The 17,996-nt window shown below is 40.2% G+C and overlaps 1 protein-coding gene across 1 annotated transcript; it reads right to left on the bottom strand.

The window, feature by feature from the left end:
* Window positions 1-1,420: 1,420 nt before the first annotated feature.
* LOC131199619 (interstitial collagenase-like) lies at window positions 1,421-14,544 on the bottom strand. Its single transcript, XM_058185581.1, has 10 exons — window positions 14,379-14,544; window positions 13,612-13,856; window positions 10,168-10,316; window positions 9,929-10,057; window positions 8,859-9,020; window positions 8,000-8,117; window positions 6,907-7,040; window positions 4,729-4,885; window positions 3,091-3,194; window positions 1,421-1,725 (listed from the first exon to the last, which is right to left on the bottom strand). Exons 1-10 carry the CDS (start codon window positions 14,484-14,486, stop codon window positions 1,622-1,624), a joined length of 1,410 nt encoding a protein of 469 aa, XP_058041564.1. The 5' UTR covers window positions 14,487-14,544; the 3' UTR covers window positions 1,421-1,621.
* Window positions 14,545-17,996: the final 3,452 nt, after the last annotated feature.

Here is a 17,996-nt window from a genome sequence, read left to right on the forward strand (position 1 = left end):
GAATAGAATAGAATAGAATAGAATAGAATAGAATAACAGAGTTGGAAGGGACCTTGGAGGTCTCCTAGTCCAACCCCCTGCTTAAGCAGGAAACCCTACACTACTTCAGACAAATGGTTATCCAACCTCTTTTTAAAAACTTTCAGTGTTGGAGCATTCACAACTTCTGAAGGCAAATTGTTCCACTGATTAATTGTTCTGACTGTCAGGAAATTTCTTCTTAGTTTTAGTTTTGCTTCTCTCCTTGATTAGTTTCCACCCATTGCTTCTTGTCCTGCCCTCAGGTGCTTTGAAGAATAGGTTGACTCCCTCTTCTTTGTGGCACCTCCTGAGATATTGGAACACTGCTATCATGTCTCCCCTAGTCCTTCTTTTCATTAAACTAGACACACCCAGTTCCTGCAACCGTTCTTTCTATGTTTTAGCCTCCAGTCCCCTCCAGTCCCCTGAGGTAGAATGAGAATGAGGTAGAAAAACAGAAAGGCAAAAAAACATTAAAAAAATATGAAGAGAATTTGATCGGTATTGGAAAACTGCTTTCATATGATACCAAGGAAACTCTGAAATTATATGTAAACAGTAATTAGAAGTCATCACTGAATTGATGGCAATTCTGTCTTGTAGCTGTTTGTGTGCCCTACACAGAATGTCGTGTTGCATCTCTAAAAGTCTGTAGAGATTCACTAAAGAAAAAACAAGGAAGTCCAGTTATCTCCTGAAAAAATTGCATCTCTAAAGGTACCTGACAATTACTGACTGACAAGAGTCTGGTCTAATCCAGAATTCTTACCTTCCCAATATTTCTATTTTTTTCTAAAATACACTTTGGACATTATTGACATTTTCTTCCAGTAAGAGGCCTTCTTCCTACAGGCCTAAATGTACAGACTGAATTCTACAGGATACATTGTGATGCAGAAATAATAGTAATATAATGTGTATTATTATGGAGTCCATAGTATAAAGTACATAGTAGATGAGGTATACTGCAGAATATTTTAGCTACATTTTTATCCTGAATATCAGGATGGCTGAAAGTCTCATTCATAAATGTACTTCATCATTGGATGACTGTACTATGAAAATGTGTTGTTGGAAATTTTTACATCTGTGACTAATATTATACATCAAACAGCAAATGTGAATTTCTCATATTGCCTCACATTCAGTGAAGTGAATTAACATTTTCAATGGTGATCTGTGACTTCTCAAATCAATTCACGGTAAATGAAGTATTTTATACGTCGAAGTTAATATGGTTAAATATTATTTCTCTTTTCTGTGCTTTAGGCTACTTTAGCCAGCACCTTATAAATTTCATAAATTAGTTACTCCAGAGTACAGCAATGTAATTCTTGGGTAATACTGTAGTAATATTTGCATGCATTCAAACAAAAGAAGCAATCACCGTATCTTTCACAATAAATAGTTTATTCAATGAGCAGCATAGTTTACATTTACATATTAGAGTTTAATGTAGTTAATCAGCAGAACTTGCTTTACATTCATATCAAATACAAAATCACAAGTTATTACTGCATTCTCAGTCAAGCTTGTTAAATTCTGTGATGCCTATAAATCAGAATTAGTTATCACCCATAGGTAGCATTGATTAAATGCTTTAACAGTTCAGCCAAGAGTTGCTTCTTCGAATGGGCCGAACAATTCTTTCATTCTTAGGGTCAAACTGAAACACTTTTGTTCCTCGGAAGAAATAGATATATCCTGGGGGGGGGGGGGAAGGAAAGAAAGAAACATAAATTAAAAAATCTGGGTTTTTTCAGACCTAAAGGTAACATTTTCTTTACAGATTTCCAATGTGAATTCAAGAAGATTTGAGCTAGGTGTGCAGAAACTCAATTCAAAATTCAAATTCAAAACCTTTATTGTTAGAGTACAACATGTGTACAGCAAGATTGGCTGACCCTCTCTTTGTGCACTCCCTCCAACCCAATACAACTCACAGTAAAAGACAGTAAAAGCAAAATCCCTAACACCAAGTGAATCCTACTAACAAGCACACAATCCTATTGCACATTGCGCTGCCACACAAGTTAATCGTACTGTGTTGTTGCAAAGTTATTTTCCATTCAGAAGCCTGACAACCTAGGGATAAAAAATGTTCTTCAGCCTATTTGTGCGGCTGCCTATACTTCTATATCTCCTTCCCGATGGCAGGAGAGTAAAGAAGCGCTAACCAGGATGTGAGTTGTCCCTGAGGAGTTTCCTCACTCTTCTAAGGCAGCGAACCCTAGCGATGTTGTCTAGTGGTATCAGGGGACAGCCCACGATGTTTTGTGCTGTGCGCATCACCCTCTGTAATATCTTTTCATCTGCGGCTGTCAAGCCGGCGTACCACGCCATAATGCAATGAGTGAGGACGTCATGAAAAACATTCATGACAATATAAATCAGAACAGACTTTGTTCTTAAGATAAACTGAGATTCTGTAACTTTAAGCCAACAATAATGTCCAATGGCGGGGGGAGGAGGGAAGCAAAGGTATATCTTGTTTATTTTTGAGACTTGGATTACATATTGCCTAAACTTTGTTTAAACATAGTTTATGAATCAGTGATTGTTTGGGTTTGTCCTACATCATGATTTACACATATTAGTGCCTGGGTTCATACAAGGTATTAAGCCACAATGACAATCCACCATATGAATCCAACCATTGTGATTTAGTGCTGAAGTCATGGCTGCTCGTATTTTATTTCACAAACTATGATTCACAACACTTAGATTTAATGCATGAACATATTGTAGCTACAGGCTTCATTTATTTTTATTTGCTGAATTAATAGATGATAGATGCTTTTGTACACTTTACATTTGCTAGTCTTTAGGGTGCCACAACTCCCATGTGATTTTTTAAAAATGAAGATAAAGAACACAATCTAAAATGAAGGGCCTCCTAAATACAAACGGTTTAAAAGTTATAATGCCCGGTACAGTGTGTAAACCCATTGTGTATGTTCTATTATACTGGGAAGGAAACATTTAATAATGCTGATGATAATATAAATAAAAGTTAAGTCACTGAATCCTAGGTAAACTTTGTTTTTCTACTATGAGTCCTTTACTTACCATTTTCATACAAAGCAGCATCAATTCTGGGTTTAATCCCTTTAAAATCCTGGGCTATATTTCTAGGGTATCCTTTTTCCATGCTTTTTTCCATTTCATTGTATCTGAATGGAGATTACAAATTGAAATAATTACATTATTGAAATGCATTATAGAAGACTCTTTAATTAAAGGAAAAAGGATTCAAGTGGATAATGATCAATTGAAGAAGCCAAGCCAAATACAGGAAATGAAAATTTCCTCAACATACTTTTCTTTCTAAGGAAAAAAAAAATGACTTTATGGGCATCTCCATGAAGATTTGTCCCTGCCGCCTTCTATTTTTTTTTTTTAAACTCTGCAGTTTATCTTACAGTGCTGATATTGCTTGGACATCTCAAAGGCAGACCTAACCCTGAAAAGTTCCCATGCTGGATAAGTTCACCCAGGTGTTCTCAAAAACCACTTGCAAATTTTCGATGTTTAGTTGTTGTAGTACTTTTAAAAAAGGTGCAGAGAATCAGTCACCTTCTGAGTCATGAAAACCTATCTCAGCTTCTGAATTATGAGGACAGCCACAAGCCAAAAAAGGCTACCTGCCGTGAAGTAATCAGTGGTGGTTTTCAGATATTGTTACCACCAGTTTGCTTCATGCGCTTGCACACCTTCTGTGCAGGCACCCGGCCTTCCACGCATACACTTTGCTTGCATGCGCACCTTCCGTGCATATGCTCGGCCTCGAAAAAAATTGGCTAAATAGGATGGCATAGCACTGGGGCGGGAGGGCGGGTCTCCTCTAGTGCGAACTCCTCTACCAGTCCTCTACCAGTTCGGGCGAACCTTTTCGAACCGGCTGAATACCACTTCGGGAAGAAATGTGGGAAAGGTCCAGCTTAAAATAACTGGATTTCGTTCCCTTTGAAGAAGTTAATCGTGCTTAAAGCCCAGTGGATTTCAGTGGAAAATAAATTCAGTTGCATAACCAAACTGAGTTACTGAATCTGTTTGGACTCCAGAATCAAATAGGGAATTCTCTTTTTTTCTTCTACTCAGATGATTTGAAAATTCATGATTTTATTCTGACCAAATTCAACTGCATTTCCTTTGAATCAAATATTCAAGTAGAATATTCACACGTTAAGCATTAAAAGAACCTTATGGGAAATATGCTTTGCTTTATATCATCAAATAATATAAGCAGAACTGAAACATGAGAATCTCTAGCGCACAGGTGTCCAACTTGATTGCATCACGTGATATATTGTGACCTATCACAATGTTTTTTGCCTTTGCGAAGCCGGGATAGGCATGGCCTGTGCGTGAGTCATCCAGCCCATGGGCAGCCAGTTCAACAGGTCTACTCTAGCATGTTCTCCTTGGTTGTGTTCCTCCAGGATAGCAGCTGATTGGATCAGCAGCAGATGTTGCTAGTCAAAGAAAATCTATGTTATACTTTCATGCTCTATTGATGTACAAGAGGCCTTGGGCTTGGCTCACAATGCAGTCATCTTGCAGATTTTGACCATTTCTGATTACCATCTTACCGATACACTATTATATACTACATTTCAGTTATATATTGCTTATTAAAGATTAATACTTTAAGACTAACAACATTGTAAGCAATTCGTACTAAGATTGCAGAACGCTGATCCGTACCTCCAATATTTGTTCCCAATGAAAAAATAGGTCTTCCCAGTTTCTGGGTCACTGAATGCAGCATCAACTTTCTTCACATTTCTTGGTAATCCCAATCTGTAAATACTTTGAGCCTGGCCAATTACATCATATCCACTTAGAACCCAATATTTGTTTCCTAAAAAGAGAAGAAGTAATATTAGAGTAATTTTATTTCTTGATACTCTAGGCCAGGCGTGTCAAACTTGTGGCGTCATGTCATCGTCATGTGATGTATCATGACTTTTCCCCCCTTCGCTAAACTGGGGGTGGGCGTGGCCAGCGTGTGACGCATCTGGACCGTGGGCTCTGAGTTTGACATCCCTGTTCTAGGCTTTCCCCAAGTTTGGTTAAGAAAAACATTATTTCAGTATTGAAAGAATGATCACTTCTCAGCCTTGTCATGTTTCCCACTGTTAAATGCAGCATCTGGAGAAACTGGATACTGGTTTTAAAAGAAAGATGGAGCTTTTTTAGATGCTTAAAATTCTACACGTGGGCATTCATAGCTCAGGGATCTGTGTGTCTATTTCTAGAAATAAATACTTGTTAGGAAAGAAGGAGAAACCTTTGTTCTCTGTGGAGAGAACAAACTTAAAAAAGAGCAAGTGGCAGCTGTAGGATGTTGGGATCTGGCTTAGATCTTTCCAGCCGGCTGAAATGCAGTACTCATTGGCAGCAGAGCCATCTTGATAAAATACAGAGAAAAACCAGAAAAGCAGCTGAAAAATTAGGCAGAAGGAGACCAGACAAGACAAGAACTGAGTTATCTGCCCTCCAGTCACGCTAAAGAAAAGCCAGCACAAAGTCAGATTAGGCTATGAGTTGTTCTGAATAATTGGTTCCGTGGTGACGCAGTGGTTAGAGTGTGGTACTGCAGGTTACTTCTGCTGATCACCGGCTGCCAGCAGTTTGGCAGTTCGAATCTCACTAGGCTCAAGGTTGACTCAGCCTTCTGTCCTTCCGAGTGGGTAAACTGAGGACCCAGATTGTTGGGGGCAATAGATTGACTCTGTAAACCACCTAGAGAGGGCTGTAAAGCTCTATGAAGCGGTATATAAGTCTAAGTGCTATTCCTATCGCTATTTACCAACTGGGAGGAATTCAGACAGTGTAGTAAACCATAATGTGAAATGTGTGTGTGTTTCAGATTTGGCTTAATATGATCAATGAAGCCAGTTATTGGGGTGTATGGCTTAGCATGAGCCAGTATTTCTTAACATGTAGTTCTAAAACCATTGGGTGGTGTCCCCCCCAAGACCCTATCAAAGGTCCACCAAACCAAAATTATTTCCCATCCTTTAAAAAAATAATACAATTTTTACAAAGAAGTTCCTTGTAGATGGGCTCCAACACAAGTCTGAAAACCCAGAAAATAAAACCTCTCATCCTGGTTTACTGACCCTGATTGAATCCTGCAACATTATCCTGGGACATGTATATTTGCCTTACTTTGTCACAGCTCATCAAACAAGTTTGAGAAGTAGTAGTGGCAGTGAGTGCATCATTTTAAATTGTTAATAGGATTAAATATTGATAAATACAACCCATATAAACAAAAGCTCTTTTGGGGTCCCACTGTAATTTTTAAATGGGGAAAGAGGTCCTAAGAGAAAAACATTTAAGAAACACTAGGTAAACGTAAAGGTTCCCCTCACACATATGTGCTAGTTGTTCCCGGCTCTAGGGGGCCGTGCTCATCTCTCTTTCAAAGCCAAAGAGCCAGCACTGTCTGAAGACATCTCCGTGGTCATGTGGCTGGCATGACTAAATGCCAAAGGTGCACAGAACACTGTTACCTTCCCACCAAAGGTGGTCCCTATTTTTCTACTTGCATTTTTTATGTTCTTTTGAACTGCTAGGTTGGCAGAAGCTGGGACAAGTAGCGGGAGCTCACCCCGTTACGCAGCACTAGGGATTCGAACTGCTGACCTGCCGAACTTTCGATTGACAAGTTCAGCCTCTTAGCCACTGAGCCACCTTGTTAAGAAACACTACAATACAGTAGTGTTTAGAATAACCTAAAAAGAAAGATTAACGAAATAGACATTGGTGTATTGAACCCAGGATCCCCCTTCTTTCCTAACAACTCTTTTTCCCCTATGGTAAAAACAAGCCTCATTAAATTTATAAGGAAATCAAAGCATTTTCATTACTCACCTTTAAAAACCAAAACGTTATCTTGCTCAAAGTTCTCATAAGCAGCATCGATACTGGAAGGCAGAGTTGGCCAGAAAAGAGAAATGAAATACAGTTCCACATTGGACACCTGAGGGTGCTTACGCCAAAAGTGCCTAATAATAAAACAGAAATGGCATATTACCAAATGTGGCATCTTTTCAAAGAGGGAAAAAATTAGCTGGAGTTCCATATCATAATAATATAAGACAGGGGCGCTAAACTCAAGGCTCGTGGGCTGGATCCGGCCCGTGTGGTGCTTAGATCTGGCCCGCGGGGCTGCCCTGAAAACAGCGAAGGACCAGCCTATGGTGCCTCTGTGTGGTCTGTTTTTCCTGGCAGTGTTGTGTCCCACTCCTCCGCTGACGGCCGGGTCAGGGAAATCCGAATCAGGCTTGCCTCTTCAGCTCTGCCCAAAGTCCTAACAAAGTCCTCAGAGCAGGCAGGAGACCAGTAAGTGACTTCAGCAAGATAAGTTCGACTTTTGCCTGACTCAGAGACTGCCAGAAAGTAGATCCTTTATATAGGCCATGGGGTGTGGCTCCATGACTCAGCACTCATTAAGGCCTGCCCCTCCCTTCCTTCTGTTGCCTCCGCCTATCCAATCTTCTGATGCGAGGGTCACACCACTCAGCAGCTGTTGGGAATAAACCCTCCTCAGGCTCACATGCTGTGGAGGAGGGGGAGGGGTCTAGCTGCTCCGTTTGCCTGGGCATGGAGTCAGGGCTGGGGCCGGGAGATGCTCCTTCTTCTGCAGTTTGTGTGGGCATGGAGCCAGGACTTGGGCCGGGAGGCATACATTCCTCAGTGTTCGGGAGCAGGTAAGAAGGCCCCGGCTGCTCTGAGGGCGGGCAAGACACAACAGGCAGAGGGCCTCAACAGGTGACATCAAGCTGGCCACATCCCATGGCCACGTCATATGGCCATCCTCTCCCCCTGCTTCCCCAAGGTCAAACACAACCCTGATGTGACCTTCAATGAAATTGAGTTTGATACCCCTGATATAAGGGTCGTATCCTGTTTATTGGGAAAATATTATTCAAACTATAAGAAGTATTTTAAAAATGCAACTTACCTGTCCTTAAAGAACAAATATTCTCCACGCATGGTGACAACAGCGTCAAAAGTAGTCTTAGCAGAGCATGCTTCTGGTGTAGAGGGTCCTGTTGGTTGTATTGGGCTGTCTGATTTTCCTAAATAATAATAAAAAATGATATTAAAAACAATTGTAATTATCAAGATTTGCTACCTTAATGTTAGTGTTGGAGTAGTATAAATTCCAATGAGACTTTGCTAGCAGTGGGGAATTTTAGCTATAATGAAATGAATTATTACACTATTTTAAGGAATATAACTGGGAAGAATATGTTAGCTACAAGGTATCCAAATTTTTTCTTTTGGAAATCTTACTTAAATGAATAGGAGCTTGCAGTTAGCAGGTTTGTACGGCTTGGCAAATATTTATTTACATTTGGTAATCAAGTTGCAAAATAGCAATAACACTTAAATGTATATACCACTTCACAGTACTTTACGGCCCTCTCTAAGCAGTTTACAGAGTCAGCCTATTGGCCCCAACCAGTGCTGGTATTCAGCTGAACCGGTGAACTGGTAGCAGCGGCTGTGAGAAGCTCCACCCACCCGCCCAGATGTCATCACGTCCCGTTTTTGACGCTCTGCGTGCATGCTCACATTTGCGAAAAAGTAGCAAAGGTAAGTGAATACCACCCCTGGCCCTAACAATCTGGGTCCTCATTTTACCAGCCTTGGAAGGATGGCAGGCTGAGTCTCCCTTGAGCCGGTCAGGATCGAACTCCTGGCAACGAGTGTCCAATACTGCGTTCTAATCACTGTGCCACTAAAGCTCACCAAGGCATGCTTTCTAGTCTAAGAGCACCCCATTCAATTTAAGTTTTGATTTCCCTTGGCCTTACCATAGATGGCTTGAATGCCATTGATATCATCCTGCGGAAGACGAAATAATTTTGGCGCCGTGTAGGAGTAGTTAGGAAACATCAAGGCCCCAACATCCGTGGAATGAGACAGACCCAACGAATGGCCAAACTCATGAGCAGCAACAAGAAATAGGTTGCGGCCTAGGGGAGAAAAATGAAAAAGAAAATCCTTTTTGTGGAAAGCAATAAGAAATTCATAACTGATCTACTCCTCCTTCAGATTTAAAAAAAAAAATCAAAATCCAGCATTTAGCATGTAAAGAAAAAGGAACAGTCCCATCTAGGTTTAGTAATCATAGTTGACAGGGAAGGAGAGGGACTTGGTTCCCTCCCATGAGTTGTATAAGTAATTAAAACATGTTTTATTTGTCTCTAAAATAAATATTTTTGTTTGTAAACTTCATTTCCATTGCTTGCAACAGAACAAAGCTGCTGCAATAGAGAAGGCAGTGTAGGTTGGGTGATAAATCTGAAGACTTGAGGAGATGGGAAAGGAAAGGCTAAAACCCTTCTTTATGGAGAGGAAGCCATGCAGGATTTGAAATAGAATTGGGTCTACCATTCAGCCTGCTCAGTGACTGCCAACTACTTGTGATAACTACTGGTTTACAGTTTAAGTAAATAAAGTAAATTCCTAGTTAAGTTCATTCAGGTTCTGGGAGATTGTAGCAGTGGTGAAATTCAAATTTTTTACTATTGGTTCTGTGGGTGTGGCTTGGTGGGCGTGGCAGGGGAAAGATACTGTAAAATCTCCATTCCCACCCCACTCCAGGGGAAGGATACTGCAAAATCTCCATTCCCACCCCACTCTGGGGCCAGCCAGAGATGGTATTTGCTGGTTCTCCGAACTACTCAAAATTTCTGTTACCGGTTCTCCAGAACCTGTCAGAACCTGCTGGATTTCACCCCTGGATTGTAGCCTATATTGGGGAAGCTGTCAGATATTTCCAGGTCTACCATTTCATCTGGCTGCAGCTGTAGATAAATTTCAGGTGCTTATATCCTTGCATAATCTACATGTTTACAGTTCAAGAATGATTTAGACATACCTCTTGGGACATCTTTTGTCCAAAATTCTTCTTCATCAAAATGAGCATCTCCACCAATGTGTTTCCCTGGTTGAAAAGCATGTGCCAGGATTCCATCAGGACCATCAAAAGGAGAGTTATCACCATGGTCTAAATGTAGAAGAAGTAAGTAGTTCAATTAGGCAGTTAATTTTTTTTTTTTTGCTTAAACAGTGGTCCCTGAAGCCAGGCTCAGCTCAGGGCTAAGCCTATGTGGTTACCTCTGGTATGGAAAGAGATCATGATATCCGCTTCACCATCATAGATTCTTGTGAAAGTTAGAGGTGACACATTGCTCCAGACTTCAAATGCTTTTCTGATGGCTTCGTCTGTATCAGATTGTGGCATATCTGAAGTGTAGCTTACAATCCTATAAAATGAAAGAGGAGTAAATTATTAGGCAGCCACAAGAGTGGTCTAACTAAACCAGTATTGGAGATACTGAGTCACAGCAGCTTTCTAGGATTCCAGAGTTATCTCAATTCTGTCTGAGCCTGCAGGAAAGGAATCTTTTACACTAGGGGTGTCAACCTCATGTCGTCACAGTGTTGTCACATGACGTATCGGGACTTCTTCTCCCTTTGCTAAACCAGGCGTGGCCAGCATGTGATGCAACCAGCCCGGGTTGCGAGTTTGACAGCCCTGTTTTATACAGAAAGCAGTGCTGTTTTGTTGACTCTAAAATTTATTTTATGTATATCCCACCTTTATTATTTATTTATTTATTGATTGATTGATTGATTGATTGATTGTATTTTTATACTGCCCTTCTCCGAGGACTCAGGTTTTTACAAATAACTCAAGGGAGTGAATGTATCCAACACACTTTCCTCCTCCTATTTTCCTCAAACAATAACTCGGCGAGGGGAGTGATGCTGAGAGAGAATAACCGGCCCCAAGCCAGCCAGCTTTCATGGCTAAGATAGGATTTGAATTCATTCATGGTTTCCAACTTTCTAATCTGTTGCTTTAACCACTAGACCAAAGTTTTTTTTTTTATTTACATTTATATCCCGCCCTTCTCCGAAGACTCAGAGCGGCTTACACTATGTTAGCAATAGTCTTCATTCTATTTGTATATTTATATACAAAGTCAACTTATTGCCCCCAACAATCTGGGTCCTCATTTTACCTACCTTATAAAGGATGGAAGGCTGAGTCAACCTTGGGCCTGGTGGGACTAGAACCTGCAGTAATTGCAGGCAGCTGCTGTTAATAACAGACTGCATTAGCAGCCTGAGCCACAGAGTCCCCTAAGTGACTCAAATGGAAATTAATCATATTAAATGGAGTCTGGGAAGGCCTTAGCAGAATTTCTCTTCACAAGGGCTTAAAGTAATATGCTCCTTTCCAAATAATAATGATAATGATAATGATAATGATGATGATTCAAGCTCAATCCCTCCAAGACAGAGTGGCTGTGGATGCCGGCATCCCGGTACAGTCAGCTAAATCCGCGGCTGACCATCGGTGGCGAGTCATTGGCCCCGATGGAGAGGGTGCGCAACTTAGGCGTCCTCCTGGATGAACGGCTGTCTCTAGAAGATCATTTGACGGCCGTCTCCAGGAGAGCGTTCTACCAGGTTCGCCTGGTGCGCCAGTTGCGCCCCTTTCTGGACCGGGAGGCCCTTTGCACGGTCACTCACGCCCTTGTGACGTCTCGCCTGGATTACTGCAACGCTCTCTACATGGGGCTTCCCTTGAAGGGCATCCGGAGGCTGCAGTTAGTTCAGAATGCGGCTGCGCGGGTGATAGAGGAGCCCTCGTGGCTCCCGTGATAACACCCATCCTGCGCAGGCTGCACTGGCTACCTGTGGCCTTCGGGTGCGCTTCAAGGTTTTGGTGACCACCTTTAAAGCGCTCCATGGCATAGGGCGGGTTATCTACGGGACCGCCTACTGCGACCAGATACCTCTCACCGACCCGTGCGCTCTCACAGAGGGACTCCTCAGGGTGCCGTCAGCTAGGCAGTGTCGGTTGGCGGCGCCCAGGAAGGGCCTTCTCTGTGGGGCTCCCACCCTCTGGAACGAACTCCCCAGGACTCCGTCAACTTCCTGACCTTGAACCTTCCGTCATGAGCTCAAGACACATTTATTCATCTGTGCAGGACTGGCTTAGATTTTTAAATTTAGAGGGCTTTTAAATTGATTTTAATATTTATATTTGATATTTATATTTCTATTTTTAATAATTCGGGCGCTAGAATAAGTTTTTTAAGGATTATTTTAATTTGTATATTGATATTGATGTTTTATATGCCTGTAAACCGCCCTGAGTCCTTTGGGAGATAGGGCGGTATATAAATTCGAATAATAAATAAAATAAAATAAATAAATGATGATGATGATGATGATGATAATGATGATGATGATGATGATGATGATGATGATGATGATAATAATAATAATAATAATAATAATAATAATAATAATAATAATAATAATAATAATACCAGTCAATGGTATTTGTGATGCCTTTTTGAATGTTCAGTTGACTGAGTTTCATGTTTAATGAATAAAGATAAATAATAATAACAACAACAACAATAACAACAACAACAGCAGCAACAACATTATATATTTTAAGAAAATACTTGGTCGATACCTAGGATGCTGGCAGCAACCTGTATCAACCATCAGTGCCCGTTAATAATATTTGTGATACATTTTTAAATGTTCACGACTGAATTTCATGTTTAATGAATAAACTATATAATAATATTAACAACAGCAACAACAACAACACATCAAGAAATTGCAGCTTCCTGCAATAACACCAGCAGAACTGCAAAAAAAAAATCATAAATTTTATGAAGATACTTGGTTGACACTAGGACGCTGACAGCAACCCGTATCAACTATTAGCACCAGTCAATTGTATTTGTGACATATTTTTAAATGTCCAGTTGACTGAGTTTCATGTTTAATGAATAAAAGAGATAATAACAATAACAATAACAATAACAATAATAATAATAATAATAATAATAATAATAATAATAATGGCAGACAATGATTTGGATCCGAGTGAGCAGAAAGGATCTCTTTTTCACTTTTGAGATTCTGATTTAATTTGCTGCTCTGAAGTTTCTTTTTGGGTTTCTTGTTTTTTAAAAAAACAATGAAATACTAAATTAAAAGTGATTTGGTGCAAAAGTTGCCTCTTTTCCAGCCACAAGTTTCTTTTGAGATTCTGCTGGATGTGATGGCCCCCATCTTCTTCCAGCTCAATCGATGTTAAAGCTTTTAGTTTGACTGATAAGCATTCTCTGATTTCAGAAAGTAAATACTCTTTGTCAGAGAGCGGCCAGGCTGGTCCCTGACACAGGAATTCTGCTTCTGAACATCTCCTAGTCTTAAACAGGTCTTTGAAAATGCAAAATATGCCATAAAATTAGAAAGTTTGGAAAACATTAATAGAAATTTCTCATGACTAAATGGACTGGATGCTAAGACCAATCAAAGCTCATATTTTGTTTTGATGCATTTTGATTCTGTTGGAAGGAGGTTCAGAAAAAGGGAAGATGGCAGTCACAATCATGTGACTTATATATGAAAGGGGCGGGAATTCAATCATGTGATTGTGATTTTGACTTTTTGTCTCCCCCTCCCCCGATACCCCTATCTGTATGTTAAGCTGATACCTGTTTTAAAAAATCATTTTACCTGTAGGTAATACTGGTTTTCTCCCATTTAGGATTGCCATCTGAAAGAACAAATGACCCCAAGTCAGGTACACCACATCTGGGCTTCTTCATCATTGCCAAAGTTTTCAGGTCAGGCTTTCCAGTCACTTTCAGGCCAAAAAATTCTTGCATTTTTTTGAGATCTTTAGTCAAGATTTCATTTTCATCCATACGGATCTTAGGGTTTCTCTCATCGTTGGATTGGTAGAAGGTCTTTAAGTATTTCTGATAGGAAACGAAAGTCAAGTTACTCTGAATTTTTTAAAAAAAAATAAATTAAAAGAAACCAAATGAGGGAAATTTTGATGGACCTCTATGATTCTCAGATCCTTCCTTGTCATTAATGTGGGCATTAACAACATAAAATCATACCCAGCATAATCAAAAATCAATCTATGGCTTTGGGGAAGACCATGAAGATTCTTCTCATAAATTTGAAGATTGAAGGAAATAGAGTTCACTTTTTTTTAACAAAATGAACCCCTAAAGAGAATTAGCTTTTTTTAATGATGGTGCAAGCTTAAGGAGGACAGACTGTTTACAGAAATGGACTCTAACCCACTATCTTAAATAACCACACTTTTGCTATGAAGCATAGTAAAAAAGATGAGACACATCTCACAAGAAACAAAGGTAATTCTGACATCAATAGGGGAAAAAACTAGTCCAGGACAGAAGAGTTAAAATGAGAGTTCAGTAAAGTTAGAGTTCAGCTAAAATCTCAGCAATTTTTGTCTGTATATTTACCTTCACTAAATCCATGTCAGCATCATTGATCGGAGAACTCACTGGAGTGGCAAAAGCAGATAAGTTGCACGTGAGAAACAGGAACACCCAAACTGAGAGTCCTGTCATCGTTAAAATCACTGCAGACACTTCTTGTTCTAAAAAATATTTATTCCCTTTGAATGTTTCTGGGTTTTGACCATCCTCAATTTATATAGGAGTTGAACATTTATCTCTGTTTTGACTCATTAGCCTCTGATTGGCAATCAAGGGAAGACTCATCCATGAGCAATAACATTTTCACAACTCCTTGGGTTAATTTAAAAAAAGGAAGAGTCCCCCCCCCCCCAGTTATGAGAACATACACAAATAGTAATTCTTAGCATTATCTTCACCTTACACAGGTCTCACCACCGAAGGTTACAAGTCAAAATAAAGACAGGATTTGAAAGAAAGAAGGATATTCCCGGGGTGTGCATCTCATTTAGATTGTTGGTCTTTTGAAGATATCTACTCCCGGGAAACCCTTATTTTACTGATATTTAGGCTGAGTTTAGAAAAGAGGAAGATATGTACAAGACTTCATAACCAGTCAGAGAATCCTGGAGTTGGAATAGGTCATTGAGGTCACAGAGTCCAGCCTTTTGCTCAGTACAAAAATCCAAAATATTTGAGACAGATAGTCTTCTAATCTTTGCTTGAATCTATTACTTTTCTGGGCAATATTATCCTATACTTTAGGTTAGGAATTTTTAAAAAAATCTTCCAAGAGAATTCATGTTCCTCTTTTTGCAACCACCTCACTTCGATTTATAATTAATTACTGTTCCAAGATGTTTATCACAAGAACTAGGAGTTTACTATGATAAGAGATGTTGTCATAGAACTGCATTTACGATTTCTTTTTTCCTAAATGAAGAACTTTGCATATACCTCTGTTAAATGCTATTCTCCTCACTTGACCCAGTTGTTTTTAATTTTATTTCTATTATCAGCTCCATATTGTTTTGTATCATTTGCATTCCCTCTACCTTTTTCATTTAAGAATTTAATTAGTGTACTGAAAAGAAGGTCCCAGGACCAAACCTTGTGGATACCATTCAATGCCTCATTTGAGATTGATCCTTCTTCGATCCAGATTCTTGATCCAGTCTTTGACTCCATTATGAATCCATTTAATGGGTAATCCATCCAGGCTAACCTTAACTAACTAGCAAATCAGAACATTGTGGAGTTATGATGGTTGCCACGTCCCAAGGTCATGTGATCACCTTTTGTGATTTTTCTGACATGGAAAGTCAATGGGAAAGGTCATAAAATGGGGGAAAACCCACTTAACTGTCTCGCTTGGCAACATAAATTTTGGGCTAAATTGTGGTCATAAGTTGAGAAGTACCTGTATAGCATTTCTATCATGTAGGGAATTTAGAAGAAGGAGGAGGAGGAGGAGGATGAGGAGGGGAAGAAGAAGAAGAAGGAGGAGGAGGAGGAGGAGGAAGAGGAGGAGAAATTAGATCTGTCTGGCAATATCCAACAGACTGTTTTCCTGCCTCCAGAATCTCCCCGCCACCCACACTTTGAAGACAGGGAAAACGTGTGTTCTCTTTGAGTCATCTGGCACTTCAAAATGATTTCTCAACATAATTCATAAAAGTTCAGCCAGATCATCATCTAGTTTCAGTACCCTAAGATTATGAAAGTCACTTTGCTTCAGTCATTTTAAAACATTGATCCTGAAACTGGGAGGCCATGGATTGTAGTCCCACTTTAGCTACCAGCCGCCAGTTTGGATCAACTGCTCTCTCCAACCTAAGAAGAGCTGCTTTTCTGAGTGAGATGGGGGGGCATATATATTTAATAAATAAAATAAAACAGAAGGAAAGAGCAAACTACTTCTAAAAGGAACTTGTCTGGGCATTTGTTAGGAGTCAAGACTGACTTGGAAGTCTTGATGAGATGCACTTTATCTGACCTTGGGTTTGAAACTAATTTAGAGTAAATGCATTTTCCCTGACCAGTTTAAGGTTCTGTCTTTCCCATGGTCATGCCCACATTTTGACTCTTGAATATGATTTTCATGAGACAAAAGGAAGTTGCTAAAGGGAAACTTTTTTAAATGGTGTTTATGATTTATTTATTTATTACATTGGTTTGCTGTCCATCTTGCCACAAGATGACTCTGGGCAACTTATTAAAAACAGTGACACACCGCCTCTCCTGGCACTGGTGAAGAGGACCTGTCCCTTTGGGGTGAGATGGTCCCTGATGAACCTGAACTCACGTCATGCAGGGCTTTAAATCTAGTAACCAACACCGTGAATTGCAAAGAACCATTATATTACTATTTTATTTGATCATTACCCTAGGGATATTAGGGTTAAGAAAGTGAATAATCTTATTTTGGATAACATTACGTTCTGAAATATGCTGGGCATGAAAACCACTTCTTTGAAGTAATGAATGTTGATGACGCCATCTTAATAACACATTGTGTGTGATTCCTTGTTTTGTTTTTTTTGCAGGGTAAATCTGGTACTCCAAGGAACAAGGCAAAATCACTATTTAAGGAAATGTTTTTACCGAATGTGTTGAAATCTGTCTTCTAATTTCCTTCCTTCTTTTGGCCCCTCATTGTTGGAATGTTTTAGTTTTTCCACTAATAACCCAGTTGGTGCTTTTGAGCTATATTTCTGCGAGGTGGCACAGTTGAGCTTATTTTCCTTTTCTGTTTTCTCTGTAGTGTTTCATTTTTTCTTGATTGAAAAAACCACTGAGCGAAAGTTGCTTGGTATTTAGTTGAAACATGGGAAGCCAGAGAGACTGCAGACCAGGGGTGAAATCCAGTGGGTTCTGACAGGTTCTGGAGAACCGGTAGCGGAAATTTTTAGCAGTTTGGAGAACCGGTAGTGGAAATTTTAAATAGTTTGGACAACTAGCAAATACCACTTCTGGTTGGCCCCAGAGTGGGGAGGGAATGAGGATTTTGCAGTATCCTTCCCCTGCCATGCCCACCAAGCCACGCCCACAGAATTAGCAGTAAAAAAATTTGGATTTCATTACTGCTGCAGACCACTGAAGTGAAAAAGATAGGACATTCACAAGTAAAGGAAATGGAAGACCTACATATTCCAACTATGAGAATTTTTAGAAATGGGCAAGAAATGCAGTTTCCCCTCCATTCAGTTATTGTCAACCCTGAAGCGAACCTGGCTGAGGCCATATTTGAGGCTTCAGGGTTTCCACAAGGCAGAAGAAGAGATAAGGAGGGGGAAAAATAGATATCTGGGGGCAGTGGTGCGGGTTTCAATTTTTTTTACTACCAGTTCTGTGTGTGTGGCTTGGTGGGCGTGGCATGACTTGGTGGGCATGGCAGGGGAAGGATACTGTAAAATCTCCATTCCCACCCCACTCCAGGGGAAGGATACTGTAAAATCTCCATTTCCCCCCAATCAGCTGGGACTTAGGAGGCAGTGAATAGATGGGGGCAGGGCCAGTCAGAGGTGGTCTCCGAACTACTCAAAATTTCCGCTACCGGTTTCCAGAACTGGTCAGAACCTGCTGAAACCCACCTCTGGCTGGGGGTTTGTAGTCAAAACAAAAAGTTTTCCTGTGGGAACCAAGGACAGTCCAACAGGTGCT

This window comes from Ahaetulla prasina, chromosome 5 (assembly GCF_028640845.1).
Source record: "Ahaetulla prasina isolate Xishuangbanna chromosome 5, ASM2864084v1, whole genome shotgun sequence".
Lineage (NCBI taxonomy): Eukaryota > Metazoa > Chordata > Lepidosauria > Squamata > Colubridae > Ahaetulla > Ahaetulla prasina.